Source organism: Sciurus carolinensis, chromosome X, assembly GCF_902686445.1.
Source record: "Sciurus carolinensis chromosome X, mSciCar1.2, whole genome shotgun sequence".
In the NCBI taxonomy this organism is placed as follows: Eukaryota; Metazoa; Chordata; class Mammalia; order Rodentia; family Sciuridae; genus Sciurus; species Sciurus carolinensis.
In genome coordinates this window covers 88,236,242-88,253,117 of record NC_062232.1, presented here as the reverse complement: position 1 = coordinate 88,253,117, position 16,876 = coordinate 88,236,242, and the positions used below count along the sequence as shown (strand labels likewise).

Here is a 16,876-nt window from a genome sequence, read left to right as displayed (position 1 = left end):
GGGTGTAACTCAATGGTAAAGTACCCCTGGGTTCAATACCCAATGCCAAAATAAAATAACTAAAAAAGAAAGGACAATGAACCTAACTTAAACAAGTTCCCAAGGAACAAATCTAGGATGATATGGACAATAGACAAATCATGAGAATAATATAGAATGAAAAAATTTCCTATATGACAGTAGTATAAATAGATGGTTGAATAAATAAATAGAAAAAGAGTAACTCTACTTAATTAGAAGGCTAATTAATAAATCTAAAGTGATGATGAAAATAGAAAATCAGTACTTGACAAACACTTCAGTAATAATTATTGCAAGCAAGAAGGATCAATGATTGCTAAAATTAGTAGGTAAAGGAATCATGAGAAAGGATATTTGCAGTTTCCAGGTGTGTCTCCATAAGATATTAAATAATTTTAAAGGGAAAAATAGTAACATTAAAGGGAGAAATTTGGCAGACACCACCCTTAAGCAAAGTTAAAATCATTAGTAATAAGACAAAAATACTATGTGCTTTATAATATGGGTCATTGAGAAGGGAACAACATCAGTTCTCTGATGTTCTTGCCAGAGATGGACAATGAATTTAATCATCAGGAAATAGCAGACAAGCCTAAATTGATGGATATTCTGCAAAAAAACTGATAGGTAATCTTTGAAAGTGTCAATGTCATCAAAGACAAAAACAAAGAACTATCATAGACTGGAGATTAAGGAGATAGGACAATTAAATGCAATATGGGATATTGGGACAGAAAAAGGTCATTTATGGGTCAACTGGTGAAATTTGAGTAAGGTCTGCAGTTTAGTTAACATTTCATCCTTTACTTTTGTGGATTAGATAATAGTATATACTTTAATAAGATGTTATTATTGGAGAAACTGGGCATATGGGTGTTCTTCATATGACATTTGAAACCTTTTTCTTTCTCTCAGTCAACCTAAAATTATTTCAAAATTAAAATAAAAAAGAAATAAGCCCAGTGCAGTGGCACATGCCTGTAATCCCAGGGGCTTGAGAGGCTAAGGCAGGAGGATCATGAGTTCAAAGCCAGCCTCAGCAAAAGCAAGGCACTAAGCAATTCAGTTAGACACTGTCTCTAAAGTAAATATAAAATAGGGCTGGGGATGTGGCTTAGTGGTTGAGTGCCCCTGATCTCAATCCCTGGTACCAAACGAAAACAAAAACAAACAACAAAAACACACTTGTACTTGGGTCCCATCCCTTATAGATTCTGATTTAACTGCTCTGAGGTATAGAGCCTAGGAACTAATAATGTTTAAAATCTCTAAGTGATTCCTCTGTGTAGCCAAGGTTGAAAACTAGGGACCTTATTCCATAATTCCCAAAGTGTGATCCCTAGACCAGCAATATCAGTATCATCTGGAAACATTAGAAATGCACTCTCAAGTCCCACCCCAGGCCCACTGAGTCAGAAATTCTGGTAATGGGATCTCTGTTTTAACAAGCCCTCCAGGTGACTTGATGAGTACTTAAATTTGAAGATCATTATTTCATTTGTTTGTTTGGAAAAGGGGATTAAACACAGAGGTACTAAGTTGCTGAGGCTGACCTGGAAATTGAGATCCTTCTGCCACAGCCTTGCCTCCCAAACTGCTGTGATTACAGGTGTATACCACCATGCCTGGCTCCTCCTTACTTCATTATTTTAATAGAACTTAGCCCAATGATGTGATACACAGATAGGAATGAATGTACTTACTAAGTTTTACAAATCACCTATCACAAGAATCAATGGCAAGATCCCCAACCTAGTAATGTATAACTGTAGACATAATTGAATCTGTTTAAAGTGGTCATTTATTCAACAAAAATCTGTGTGTTTATTATTTCAGCAGGCTGTGCTAAGGTGCTGAACAGACAATGGAGAATACAAGACACTCTACCTACCCAAAGAAACTTTAAAAATTTGTAATAAAATTCTGTACAATAAATAAAATGACAGAACTTCTATGGAAATAGTAGGGCCTTGCATACAAATCCAAAGAGGATTCTCAAAGAGGGGCATGCTGTAAGGGGAAAAGAAGTCACACTGGGTTTCCCTTATTTATTGGGAGAGGAGTACTAGGGATGGGCAAAGATAGTGGTTCAAACTCTGTGGAATTAATGTTGGAAATTCAGGAAGAGAATGGAGAAAAAGGATATTGAATCAAAAGGAAGGGAGAGCAGAAAGAATCTAGGGTATCCTCAATTTCTTGTTTGGGGCACCTGCATGGTTATTACCATTATTCATCCAGGAAAAGAATACAGGAGGAACATGGATCATTATTTCATTTGCTTTTGAAATTCTCTGCAAAATCAGTTTTGTTTAACCCATCTCCCACCCCTCACTCACAAGAACAGAACACAAAAATGGGGGTTGGAATTTTTTTTTGAACCTCAGTATAGGTGAAATTATTCTGTTTACTCTCTTTTATCTTCACTGAATTCTATTACCACACAATTACAGGAACACAAGATCATCTGGACTAATAGACTATAATTCTCAATTATAGGTAGAATAATCTATAGATTATTAAGACTCTTATTACTTCCACTCAAAGAAATGTCTAAAGATTAGATTACAAGAAATATAAGCTTTGCTTTTGCATGGCAGTATTCCTTGTGACTTCTTCAGAAATGATATGTATGGCACTGATAAGCCTACGGAGGCCGAGGGTTTATGTCAGAGGAAGCTGAAAACTTCAAAAGCCATCTTGACAACTAATTTCTTCTACATTTATACTAAAATTAGATTATCTTAAAATAAGAATTGTGGAAAAACTTTCAAACCAACAGAAAACATGAAAAAGCCTGAGTTTAAACAAATGGAAAATGGTTTTTATAGGTGTTTTTCTCTTTATAGGGAAAAAAAGTAACAAAATTCTCTAAGTTTTCTCCATTGGCATAAAAAACTGCTAAGTAACAATACCAATTCGCATGAATTCTGAAAATAATTAAATTTAGTTTCTAAGTTTATTCATTTCACAGTACACAGTCAACAGGTGGCAGCACATACCATCCTTAAACATAGTTTCCTATCTACAAAGGATGGATTTCTGAAAAGTTGGGTATAAAAAGAGCTTTGGTAAATCAAGTTCCATTTTATCATTTCAGAATTCTTTCATCATACTTTCTGATTTATCTGTAATAAGCAATGGCTTCTATATTTATTTTTGGTATCTGGGATTGAACCCCTAGATCTTTAACTACTGAGCCACATCCCTGGCCCTTTTAATTTTATTTTTTAACTTAGAGACAGGGTCTCATTAAGCTGCTTAGGGTCTTACTAAGTTGCTGAGGCTGGCCTTGAACTTGTGATCCTCCTGCCTCAGCATCCCAAGTTGTTGGGATTACAGGCATGCACCACCATGCCCAGCAGACAACGGCTTCTAAAATTTAGTTTCTCCTTAGCCTCAGTAAGTAGTTAATAAGTACATATTTAAATGGGTCAGAGGGAAGCTTCCAATATATCTTTCTTTTGTAAATAATACTCATTCCTGATGCATTTCATCCATTTAGGTGCTTTTGAATTTGTATATACATTAAGACAGGAGTGCATCTTTCCTTGCATCATTTTAGGAAGAAAACCTGAAATTTGTTAAATGGGTGAATAAAACAAATGTTAAAACATAGAAGCACTCAGATGAACATATGATACAAAGTGGATTATCCATGAGTCACTTGTTGCCCTGCAGTATGGTGCTTACTTGCTGACTGCACATGTTCCTCCAGGGGCGGTTCATCTGTTCCCTGTACCGAAGCATATCCAGATGAGGCAGTCTCACTACGATTATCCTCTTCATGGGGAGAGGCACTATTGGATGCGTCATTGGATACAGGAACTTGTAAAGACACTGATCCATCTTCAACATCCACCTTTGGAAAGCATTGGAACAAGTTAAAAGATCATCAGAGTACATGCTTTTCTTCATATATCATTACAAAATTTCTTCATAAGTGACTCATTAGAACAATGTTTCGTAACCTTTTAAACCTATAATCCCTTTTCATAATTTTGTGGTTTGGATGTGAGGAGTCCCCCAAAAGCTCACATATGAGACAATGTGAGAGGGTTATTAATGTGAGAGAGTAATTAATCCCTGATGGGATTAATTGAGTGGTAATTGAAGGCAGGTGGAGTGTGGCTGAAAGAGATGGGGCATTGGGGGCATGGCTTTGGGGTTTATATTTGTATCTGGCAGGTGGAGATCTCTCTCTCTCTCTCTCTCTCTCTCTCTCTCTTTCTCTTTCTCTCTCACTTTCTCTCTCTCCCTCCCTCTCTCTCCTTCCTCATCATCATGTGAGCTGTTTCCCTCTACCACATTCTTTCACCATGTTGTTCTGCCTCACCTGGAAATCTAAGGAATAAAGCCAGTTGTCTATGGATTGAGACGTCTGAAACCATGAGCACTCAAATAAACTTTTCCTCCTCCACAGTTGTGCTGGATGGGTCCTTTTAATCACAGCAGCAAAAAAAGCTGACAAAAACAATAATCACAAAAAAACCCACTCTTGGTGGCCCCAGTCAGAGAAGTTACAGTAGCAATTGGGTCCATGAATGGGCTGCACATCCGATGTTCATTTGAAGGATCCCATCACCTCTTAACATAATGCCTGATACAAGACAGGCATTCAAAAAATATCTATGTATCTATATCTATATATGTATCATGCTGTCCCCTAGTGGAAATGAAAATTGCTGTCATTCATGTATCTCCAAAAGTTATGAAGATTTTATGGAGTTTGACTTTTATTTTACCTTAAAAATAAGTTTTTTCACTTATCAAATATGAAAGTATAATTTAATATCTATTGCAAGTTTTTTTCAAATTACACATGTTCATTGAACAAGTTTGGTAACTATGCAATAATATATTGGAAACAGAAAGGGTGATGCCAAGTTGTTAGTTTATATGGTCATCACTTCAAATTCTGATCAAATAATAAGTCTTTTTGCAAACAGGGTGGAAGAAGAAAAATGGAGGTGGTCAAAGATGCAACCTCACTGTCTCCATGATATAAATATGTCTAGTATTAGGTGTAAACTATATGTCTAAAAAATAAGATTGTTATTTTCCTGAATGTTCACACACATAAATAACATACTTGTTAATATAGATAGTAAAGAGTAATGTTTACCTCAATTCCCAAAGCTTTGAGAATGTCACATTTGCACATGGGGCAAGTCCTGTGTTCTAATAGCCATGGATCAACACATGTCTTATGGAAAATATGGCTAATGAGGGAGAAATGCATAATTTATTTATTAATTATAGCAACAACACTTTGCCTAACATTTATTAGCAGGTGACACCACAACTTAGTCTTTGAATGGATGCTTTATTTCTTTTAAAAAATGCACTGTTAATACAAAGAACAAGCCACAGAAATAAAATTTTGAAATTTCATAATATAGTACTTTTAAATGTAAAGCCATGTTGCTTTAGCTTCAAACAAACTATTTTCTGTACTGATTACTTGAAAATGGCTAATATGCTACCTGAGTTGACTGTTCCATATTTCAAATGTTACACAATTGAAATTGTACATTCCTTCATTGTAAAATGGTATAGTCATTCTCGACAACACAGTACAATATACTACTGAGTACAACATGGTACTGACGCTTTAACCAATGTGATACGTTCCAAGAACATTCTATTTAATAGCTAAAAAACAAGAGTGATAAGAGTATTAAGTACAATCTTCAGGAAAGGATAATTAAAAAAACAAGCAAAAACTTTGAGTGAAGACTTCCAAATAGGTGCTTATGAATTTATTTTATTTTCTCAATGTGATTATTAGAATGCATTTAAAACCAAATAATTCAGTATTGCCTTTGTGTGTGTGTGTGTGTTCTGCTGACTAGTTCTCAGTTTTGTATAATATTTGTTTAGAATAAATCATATTGGATTGTGGAAACTATACAATTACACTTATACCAATTTCAGTGTTATTTTTTGTGGTACTGGGGACTGAACCCAGGATTGCTCTACCACTGAGTTGCATCCTTATCCCTTTGTTTTATTTATTTATTTATTTATTTATTTATTTATTTTTCTTTCTTTCTTTTTTTTTTTTTTTGCGGTGCTGGGGATTGAACCAGGGCCTTGTGCATGCAAGGCAAGCACTCTACCAACTGAGCTATATCCCCAGCCCCGTTTTATTTTTTATTTTGAGTCAGGGTCTTGCTAAATTGCCCAATGGGCCTCAAACTTATAATCTTTCCACCTCAGCCTCCTGGGTAGGTGTGATTACAGTGTTTTTAATAAAAAGCATTCCTCTACATACAACACTTCCTCCACATCAGTTTGGAAACATTCAAAATAATTTAACCCATCACAATCATTTTTTTGAGTCAGCAGTTTTTATTGATGTTATAAAAGAAAGTCAAACTTACTTGCAGGTCAAGATGCGCACCAAATCATTTGGTTTATATAATTCAATACACACAGCACAACTATCTCCATCAGGACCAATTTCCTATGAACAAATAGTTACTGTTACTCTGATAGATAAGAAAAAAGAGTCAAACTTTGGAGCAAGATTGGACTGTGTATATATATATATGTATTTAACTAGCATAACTTCCTATAGAAGTAGAAGCTTCATATCACTAAGTGACTAAAGTTTCCACAGATGATTTAAATTTATTTGGACTTAAAAAGGTAAAGGAATAAAGTCAACAAAAAAGGGGAACACAACAAATAAGATCATATTCACTGATTTAAACTATTTTTCCTGATTTTAGACTTCATAAAACATCATTTGTATAAGTTCTATAGCTATGTATTCCCATTTTTAAAAATTAAGGTATAATAATTCACATACACTCTTTTAGTATACAGTTCTTCAAGTTTTGACAAACATGCACAGTCACTTAGTCCCCACCACAATCAAGATAAGAATAGTGCCATTACTCTAACAAATTCCTCCATACCTCTTAGTAATTAATCCTTTCTCTGACTTCTAGTTCCTGGCAACCACTGATATGTTTTTAGTTCCTCTAGTTTTGGCTTTTCCAGAATGTCATATGAATGGAATCACATACTATCTAGTCTTTGAGTCTTGTTGCTTTCACTTAACATAATATTTCTGAGATTCATCCATGTATGTAGCTGTATATATCAGTAGGGTTCCTACATACTTTTTATTGCAAAATGATATTCCATGATATGGATGGGTCACAGTTTATCCATTCACCATTTGAAGGACATTCGGGTTCTTTTTAGTTTTTGGCAATTACAAATAAAGCTATTATGAACAATTGTTTACAGGAGTTTACATGAATATAGGGGTTTCTCTTCTCCTTTTCAGAAAAAAAAATATATATATATATTTTTTGGTACTGGGGATTAACCCAGGGGTGCTTAACCACTGAGTCATAACCTTAGCCCCTTTTTAAAGATTTTATTTAGAGACAAAGTCTTACCGAGCTGCTTAGGGCCTTGCTAAATTGCTGAGGCTGGCTTTGAACTCATGATCCTCCTGCCTTAACCTCCCAAATCACTGAGATTAGGGGTGTGCATCACCATGCCCGGCTGGTAAGTATATTTTTAACATTGAAAGAATTGCCAAACTGTTTTTCAAAGTGGTTATGCCATTTTGTATTCTCACCAGTAAATGAGTGAAAATTCCAGTTGCCCCAAATGTTGGTCAGCTTTTGGCATTTCCAGTTGTATTAATTTTAACCATTCTAACGAATGTGTAGTAGTATCTCATTGTGCTTTTAAACTTGCAGTTCCCTAATGAGCAATCACATTGAACATCTTTTTATGTACTTGCCATCCCTATATTTTCTTGGTGATGTGTCTGTTCTGCTTGCCTATTTTTGGGGGGGCTGTTTTACTTTCTTGAGAATTCTATATATTTTCTGGATACAATCCTTTGAGAAATATGTGATTTGCAAATATTTTCTTCCAGTTTGTACCTTGTATTTTCTTTATTTAAGTCCCTTTTAGAGAGTAGACATTATTTATTTTGATAAAGTCAAACTTCTTCATCTTTTTTCTTTTATGGATTTGTCTTTGATGTCATATCTAAGAGATATTTTTGCAACCCACACCATGAAAACATTTTCTCTAAAGTTTTCTTCTAAAAATTCCATAGTTTTAGGTTTTATTTTACTCTATAATCCATTTTAGTTCATTTTTACATATGAAGAATGGATTGAGATTCATTTTGTTTCTTATGGATATCCAATTGTTGCAAAAGGCTATTCTTTTTCATTGAATTGCCTTTGCATGTTTATTGAAAGTAAGTTGACCATATATGTGTTGGTCTATTTCTGGACTCTTTGCTGGTCCATTAATTTATGTGTTTATCATTCCCCCAATACCATACTATCTTTACTGATGTAACTTTGAAATAATTTGCAAATCAGGTAGTGTGACTCATCCAAGGTTGTTCTTATTTATCAAAATTGTTTAATTTATTCTAATTATTTGGTATTCCATGTAAAGTTAAAATTAGTCTCCTAATTTTTACAAAAGATCCCACTAAGCCTTTTTTTTTTTTTTTGGTACTAGGGATTGAACTCAGGGGCACTTGACCACTGAGCCACATCCTCAGTCCTATTTTATATTTTATTTAGAGTCAGGGTCTCACTGAGTTGCTTAGTGCCTCACTTTTGCTGAGGCTGGCTTTGAACTCACGATCCTTCTGCCTCAGCCTCTGGAGCCACTGGGGTAATCCCAATAAGGCATTTATTGAAGCTGCATTGAATCAGTTTGGGCAGAACTACACCTCAGTAAAAGTGAGATTTCTAACCAATGAGCATAATATATCTCTCCATTTCTTTAGATTTTCTTTGATTTCTTTTTTTCATTAGTGCTTTACAGTTTCTCCTTGTACATATTTTAAAGATTGATATCTAAGTATTTAATGTTTGATGTTATTGTAAATTATGTTTTTATTTTGATAAATTCTACAGATATTATTATGCCACATATTTTACCCATCAAGGGTTGTTTTCAAGTGTCCTAAATCTGAAAAGAGATGTTCAAGCAAAGTTGCACCAAATCCTTTTACTAGTTTCCTGTTGTTGCCATAGCAAATTACTATAAATTCTCTTACTGTTCCCAATGGCAGAAGTCTAAAATCAAGGTGTTGGCAGTACTATGTTCTTTCTGGAGGCTTCAGAGGAAAATTCCTTACCTTTTCCAGCTTCTCAAGGCTGCCTGAATTCCTTGGCTTATGGCCTCTTTCTTGCATCTCTCCAGTGTCTTGCTTCCAGTCACATCTTCTACTGTGCTATAGTCAAATTTCTCTCTTCCTCTATCTTATAAGGACACTGTGATAATATTTAGGACACATCCAGATAATCTAAAATAATCTCCCTGTCTTAATTCCTTAAGTTAATCATATCTGCAAAGTCCTTTCTGCCATAAAAGGTAACATTCACAGGTTCCAGGGATTAAGACTTAGATATCTTTGGTGGACATTATTTAGCATCAAATAAATTTTTAAAAAGCCAATAAGGTTTATAAATGGCAATGAAAAGTGTATTGGAAGAACATTTAGTTTGAACAATGGATTGATAGCATTGCTTTAAAACAAACAGCATTTTAAAGTAATAAGTGCACCTTGTCTCCTTGTTTCAGTGTGCGTAGTTGAAGCCTTCCAATAGCTTTTTTAGCATCTGCCTTTAACTGTCTCTGCAATAAAAAAATATCAGGTATTAGAAAAAATATATTTAAAGGTGTATAGTATAAAAAGGTAGAGTGTATGAATATTTATCAGGTAAAAGTCAATGTACAAATTAATTTTAAAAGATAAAATTTAATTAACCATAACAAATGCCTCATTTATCTGATATCAAGCAGGATTTTTCAAATTATTGAAACTATATTACTTATTATGTTTTCCTATTTTATTAAACAGTGTCTTTGGGATGGTAATGGTAAAGTCCCTATTCCAAATGGATTCAGATGCTATACATTTTCAAACAATTTTTCCTATTTTAAAGCTCAGAGAACCTTAAAGCAAATCTTTTCCAATTTTGTTTTTCCACATTTTTATTGGTACATTATAGTTGTACATAATGGTGGGATTTGTTGTTACATATTCGTACATGCACACAATGACTGTGGATCAAGGACAGCTGGTGCAGAGACACCAGGCTCATCTAAATCCCAAAGGTCCTTCTCAGGTGCCAGGTCAAGGTTCTGCTCCTCAAGTGATTCCCTTTCTTTATTCCCACATTTTTATTGGTACATTTTATATTCTAGTGGGATTCATTTTAACATATTTGTACACTCTATAACAATATAATTTGGCCAATATCATTCCCTAGTATTTCTCCTTTCCCTCCCCACCTCCTATCCCTGTTCCCTTTCCTCTAATGATCTCCCTTTTTTTTTTTATGAGATTCCTGCCCCTGCTTTCTTTTCCTTTTTCCTCTATAGTTTCCACATATGAAAGAAAATATACAACCATTGACCTTCTGAGTTTGGTTTATTTTGCTTAACATAATGTTCTCAATTTCTATCCATTTTCCTGCAAATGACACAATTTCATTTTTCTTCATGGCTGAATCAAACTCCATGGGGGTGTTTTGTTTGTTTTAGTACTGGGGATTTAACCCAGGGGTGCTTTACCACTGAATCACATCCCTAGCCCTTTTTATTTTTTGAGACAGGGTCTCAGTAAGTTGCTTAGGGCCTAGGTTGCGGAGGATGGCTTTGAACTTGCGATCCTCCTGCCTTAGCCTCCTGAGTCACTGGGATTACAGGTGTGCACTGCCATGCTGAACTCCACTGTGTATATATACCACATTTTGTCTCTCCATTCATCCACTGATGGACACCTCAGCTGGTTCCACAGTTTTTCTATTGTGAATTGTGCTCCTATAAACATGGTTACTCATGTGTCACTATAGTACGATGACTTTAATTCTTTAGGATAAATACCAAGAAGTGTTATACCTGGGTCATATGGTGGTTCCATGCCTAGTCTTTTGAGGAATCTCCATACTGATTTCCATAATAGCTGTACTAATTTACAATCCCACCAACAGTGTAAACTGTTCTTTTTTCTCCACATCCCGTCCAGCACTTATTTCCAAATCCTTTTTTTAAATGTGACATATTTGGTGGAAAGTGCATAAGATTTGGATTCAAATCAACCTTGATTAAAAATCTGATTTTGTCACTTACTAAATAAGTAATTCTAGACAGGTTCACATAATAGTTTGAGCTTATTTACTATTGTATAAAATGAGGATAATACCAATCTTGAAAATATTCAGTATAAGGAAAAAAATGCTGTTTATAACCACTATTGCCTAGTAAGGAGGATGCATTCTGAGAATAGCCACCTTTGTTTCACTGGGCACAAATCTAGAAGAGTTTGGAAATTCAAAGTCAAGTCCAAGGCTCAATTAGAGAACTCAGACTAAAACCTTATATATAACTGAATTAGAAGTGAATTTGGGGTGTGGGAGGAATGTAAAAGTTGAGGAAAAGATTATGAAGAAAAAAGAATCACTGAGAGACTGTCCTATGTGGGGTAAACTGGCCAAATGAAAAAAAAATCCCAGGTAAAATGAGATAATTAGTATTAATTTGGTGTACTGTTGCAAAGAAACCCTTCCTTTCCTTCTGTTAAAATCTACTACATACAAGAATGCCTGAAGTGTAAACTGAACTAGTGGTTAGACTTCACATCTGGGTGGATGCTGTGTAGAATATCAAGATTGTATGTTCAGAATGGCAAGATGATAAGAAATCTTCCTATTTTGAACTGTAAAAAGAACGAACTTACCAGAAATTTAGCAAAAAGTAAATTCTCAGAATCAGAGGTCACTGTAAGAATATAAGCTGCTTCCTCATCCCCCTGTATAAATCCTCCTCCCTACCAAGGCCCCAGCTGACATCTGGGTTTCATGAAAATTAGAGATAAGGCAAGTGTCTAATATAATGCCTAACATATAGCAAATATTCAATCAAATGTTTATTAAATGAAAATATAAGCTACCATTCATAAGTAAGCATTAATGGGTACTTGTAATATGTCTATACGCAGTCATAGCAAACATACTTTGGAAGGGTATAATCCATAGTCCAAGTACATAAGGAATCTCCTTAATGCCCAGACCTGTCTCCTATATAATATATATCAAACTAGCCAAACTATTTCTTTGCTGTCACAGGAACAGTAGAAACCTCTTAAATTGTTACCTGAGCAGCAAATAGAGCTTGATAGAAACAATTAATAGGAAGGCCTAAGTTCTAAGTAGGAAAGAGGTGATAATGAAAGCCCTTTCACTCCCATTTTGGGACTTCATTGTGAGTTTAAATGGGCTGTCTATGATGGCCCTTTTTTGGCACAAGTATTTTCCTTTTTATTTTTGTTACTTGCATTGTAAATAAATAATAGAGAAATGGTGAATGGAGGACACTTAGGATCTTTAGATCCCCTGGCCAATATCTAATGTGACAGGTAAGAAAATTGAAGCCCAAAGAGGAAGAGTGTCTTGATTAAAATATCAGAGTCGGTTATTGTCAGCTCTACTGAAGCCAAGAGTTACATAAAGAACCCACCTGTGGCTTGGAGTAGGAAGCTACTACTACTATTTCCTTGTATTTATAGAGTTGATAAATTATTTGAAAATCATTTTTATATCCATTACTTCATTTATTCCTCATGGCAATTCCCTGAAGGAGGTAAGATTCTCATCTAAAGATGAACAACTAGGCCAGGTGTGGTGGTGCACACCTGTAATCCCAGTGGCTCAGGAGGCTGAGGCAGGAGGATCACAAGTTCAAAGTCAGCCTCAGCAACTTAGTGAGGCCCTAAGCAACTTAGTGAGACTCTGTTTCAAAATAAGAAATAAAAAGGGTTGAGGATGTGGCTCAGTAGTTAAGCACCCCTGGATTCGATCCTTGGCACACAAGTGTGCATGCGCTCACACACACGCACACACACACACACACACACACACACACACACACATACACACACAAGCAACTAGAGGCTTGGAAAAGTAAAATAACTTGTCCAAAAGGTCATGTAGTGATCAAGTAAGGATGGTCCAAAATACACAAATCAATAAATGTAATATACTACATAAATAGAACCTAGGACAAAAATCATATGACTATCTCAACAGATGTAGAAAAGGCTCTCAACAAAATTCAACACCTCTTAATGATAAACACCCTGAAGAAAATAGGGATAGAAGAACTTACCTTAACATAAATTCCTTATATGACAAACCCCAAACCAACACCATACTGAATGTGGAAACCCAAAAGCATTTCTTCCAAAAGCAGGATCAAGGAAAGAATGTCCACTCACCACTCCTATTCAATATATTTCTTGAAACTAGCCAGAGCAATCAGGCAAGAGAAGGAAAGTAAAGGGATACAAACAGAAAAACAAGTCCAATTTTCTTTGTTTGCTGATTACATGATCCTCTATCTAAAATACCCAAAACTCCACCAGAAGACTTCTAGAGCTGATAAACAAATTCAGCAAAGTAGTAAGATACAAGATAAACATACAAAAATCAATAATTTCCCACACTTCAATAATGAATCTGCTGAGAAACAAATCAGGAAAACTATCCCATTCTCAAAAATCTCAAAAAATGAAATACTTGGAAGTTAACCAATGGGGTAAAAGACCTCTATAATGACAATTATACAACTTTGAAGAAAGAAATTGTAGGAGACACTAGAAGATGGAAATACCTCCCATGCTCTTGGATACACAGAATTAATATTGTTAAAATTGCCATATTATCAAAAGCATTCTACAGAGTCAATGTAATGCCCATCAAAATACTGATAGTATTATACATAGAAATGGAAAAATTTTTAGATTCATATGGAAGAACAAAATACCAAGAATAGCCAAAACTGCTGAGCTAAAAGAGCAATGCTTAAGACATCACAGTATCTGATTTCAAATTACAGTAACAAAAAAAAGCAATATAATAGCAAAAAACTAGACAAATAGTCCAATGGAACAGAACAGAAGACACAGAAACAAATCCCCACGGCTATAATGATCTGATTGTTGACAAAGTTGCCAAAAATACATCGGAGAAAAGACAGCCTCTTTAAATAATGGTGCTGGGAAAACTGGATATCCACATGTAGAAGAAGCAAACTGATCTCTTTCTCATTCTGTATAAAAGTCAACTCAAAATGGATCAAAGATCTAAGCACAAAACCCAAAACTTTGCAACTCTTAGAAAAATAGAGGAAATACTTCAACACATAGGTACAGTTAAACACTTCTTCAATAAAATTCCTATAGCTCAGGAGATAAGAGAATCAACAAATGGGATAATGGGATGTTATCAAATTAAATAGCTTCTGCACAGCAAAGTAAACAATTAGCAGTGAGGAGACAACAGATAGAATGGGAGAAAAATCTTTTTTTTTTTTGTACTGGGGAATGAACCTGGGGTTACTTTCCCATTGAGTTATATTCCCAATCCTTTCTATTTTTTGTTTTGAGACAGGATCTAAGTTGCCAAGGGTCTTACTAAGTTGCTGAGGCTGGTCTTGAACTTGCTAACCTCCTGCCTTAGCCTCTGAGCCACAGGGATTACAGAAATGCTCCAATTCAGACAGTAGAGAGAAAAATTGTTGGCAGCTACTCTTCCAACAAAGGATTAAAAACCGGAATGTATAAAGAAATCAAAGAGCTCAAAATTATAAAAGCAAGTAACACAATCAATAAATGGGAAAATGAACTGAACAGATAGTTCTCAAAAGGGAAAATACAAGTAGCCAACAATTATATGAAAAAATGTTCAACAGTCTTAATTAGGGGAATGCAAATAAAAACTACACTGAGATTTCATCTCATTCCTGTTAGAATGGCAGTCATCAAGAATACAAATAAAAACACATGCTGGTGAGGATGCAGGAAAAAAGGAACCCTTTCATACTGTTGGTGGGAAAGTAAATCAGTAAAACCACTATGAAAATTGGTGTGGAGGTTTCTAAAAGCTAAAACTAGATCTACCATATGATACAGCTATAACACTCTTTGGTATTTATCTAAAAGAATTGTCAGCATACTTTAGAGATACATGCATACCTGTGTTTATTGTAGCGCAGTTCACAAAAACCAAATTACTGAATCAGCTAAGCTATCCATCAACAGATGAATGAATAAAGAAAATGTGAGACAGACAGATATAGATATGTAATGAAATTTTATTCAGCCATAAAGAAGAATGAAATTATGACATTTAGAGGAAAATGGATGGAACTGGAGACCACAATATTGAGCAAAATAAGTTAGACTCAGAAAAGTATCGTATCTTTTCTCTCATATGTATAAGCAGAACAAAAAATCAACAACAGGCTGGCATGGTGATGCACATCTGTAATCCCAGTGGCTCAGGAGGGTGAGGAAGGAGGATTGTGAGTTCAAAGCCAGCCTCAGCAAAAGTGAGGCACTAAGCAACTCAGTGAGACTCTCTCTCTAAATAAAATAGAAATAGGGCTGGGGATGTGGCTCAGTGGTTGAGTGACCCAGTGCTCAATCTCCGGAATCCCCGGTACACCCCCCCCACACAAAAAAAAACACCAACAGCAACAAAAAGAAACTCCATGAAATTAAAAGGAAGAACCATAGGATAGAGGAAGAGGTTCAGAGGGAGGGAGGGAGTGAAATTGATCAAATTATGTTGTTGTTTTCCTATTAAGGATTGAACCCCATGGCACTTTAGCATGAACTATATCCCTGGTCCTTTTTATTTTATTTTTTTCAGTATCAGGGATTGAACCCAGGGGCACTTAACCACTGAGCCACATCCCCAGCCCTTTTTCTATATTTTGTTTACAGACAGGGTCTTGCTAAATTGCTTAGAGCCTCCCTAAATTGCTGAGGCTGTCTTTGAACTCCTGATCCTCTTGCCTCAGCCTCCCAAGTCGCTGGGATTACAAGCATGCACCAGTGCACATGGCTTTATTTTTTGTTTTGAGACAGGGTCTTGCTAAATTGCTTAGGGCTTTACTAAGATGCAGAGGCTAGCCTCAATCTTGCAATTCCCTCCCTCAGCCTCCCAAATTGCTGGGATTACAGGTAACTCACACCGTACCCAGCTCAAATTGTTTTTCTGTTTGTACGAATATGCCACAATAAAATCCACCATTCTGTACACTTATTATGCACCAATAAAAAAAGAAAAAAACCTATTAAAAAGGGCATGCAGTCTCTAAATGATAGAACTGGTACTAGAACTCTGATCTTTATATTCTAAGAGGCCATTATAATGTAACTATCCACAATTCAGCTATCTTTTGATGTTTTTCCAGTTTCTTGATTCTGTGGTCTGTCAAACTGTGACAATCGTTTCAGTGAACAACCAGTCCTGGCCTGTCCTAGATGTCCAAAGTTCACTACTTCCTTTTCACGTATATCATGAGTTACTTAGACACTGAAGGAAAAAATGCAAATGAGAAAAAAAGTAGAGCCACCAAGAGAAAATGGATGTGTGTGTGTGTGTGTGTAGGCAGTAGTGTATGTGATAATATGTCTCTGATAACCATTTTGGACTTTGTCTTTAAAGCACTTCAGATTTAGGCTTAAGCAACAAGTTCTGTAACCCACTTGGGGAAACATCTTGTAATGAAGTGATACCTCTCCAGGGTATTCACTTGATTAAGTCTATACAGTCTGATTTCTCAATCCAAAATATTCAGTTCAACACAATATAAATGCCTGAGTCTCCACTGCTAATACTTATCAATTTATTAGGATCAAAAGTCAAATATATAACTTATTTAATTATACCTAAGATTGTAATGCAAATTAATTTGAGGTGCAGGATGGAAGGCATACCATATGTAATGTCTGAGTCTACTCCCAGAAGAACAGTAAAACTTAAATTAGACCAGTGCTTAA

General features: G+C 35.4%; 1 protein-coding gene across 1 annotated transcript in view; it reads right to left on the bottom strand.

The window, feature by feature from the left end:
- The window catches only part of Rnf128 (ring finger protein 128), a 60,429-nt gene that overhangs the window by 3,127 nt on the left and 40,426 nt on the right, over positions 1-16,876 (bottom strand). Inside the window, exons 3-6 of the mRNA XM_047536902.1 lie at positions 9,589-9,660; positions 6,405-6,487; positions 5,144-5,240; positions 3,712-3,880 (exon numbers count right to left, since the gene is read on the bottom strand). Coding sequence (XP_047392858.1) covers positions 3,712-3,880; positions 5,144-5,240; positions 6,405-6,487; positions 9,589-9,660 — 421 coding nt within the window. The remainder of the gene's footprint in view (positions 1-3,711; positions 3,881-5,143; positions 5,241-6,404; positions 6,488-9,588; positions 9,661-16,876) is intronic.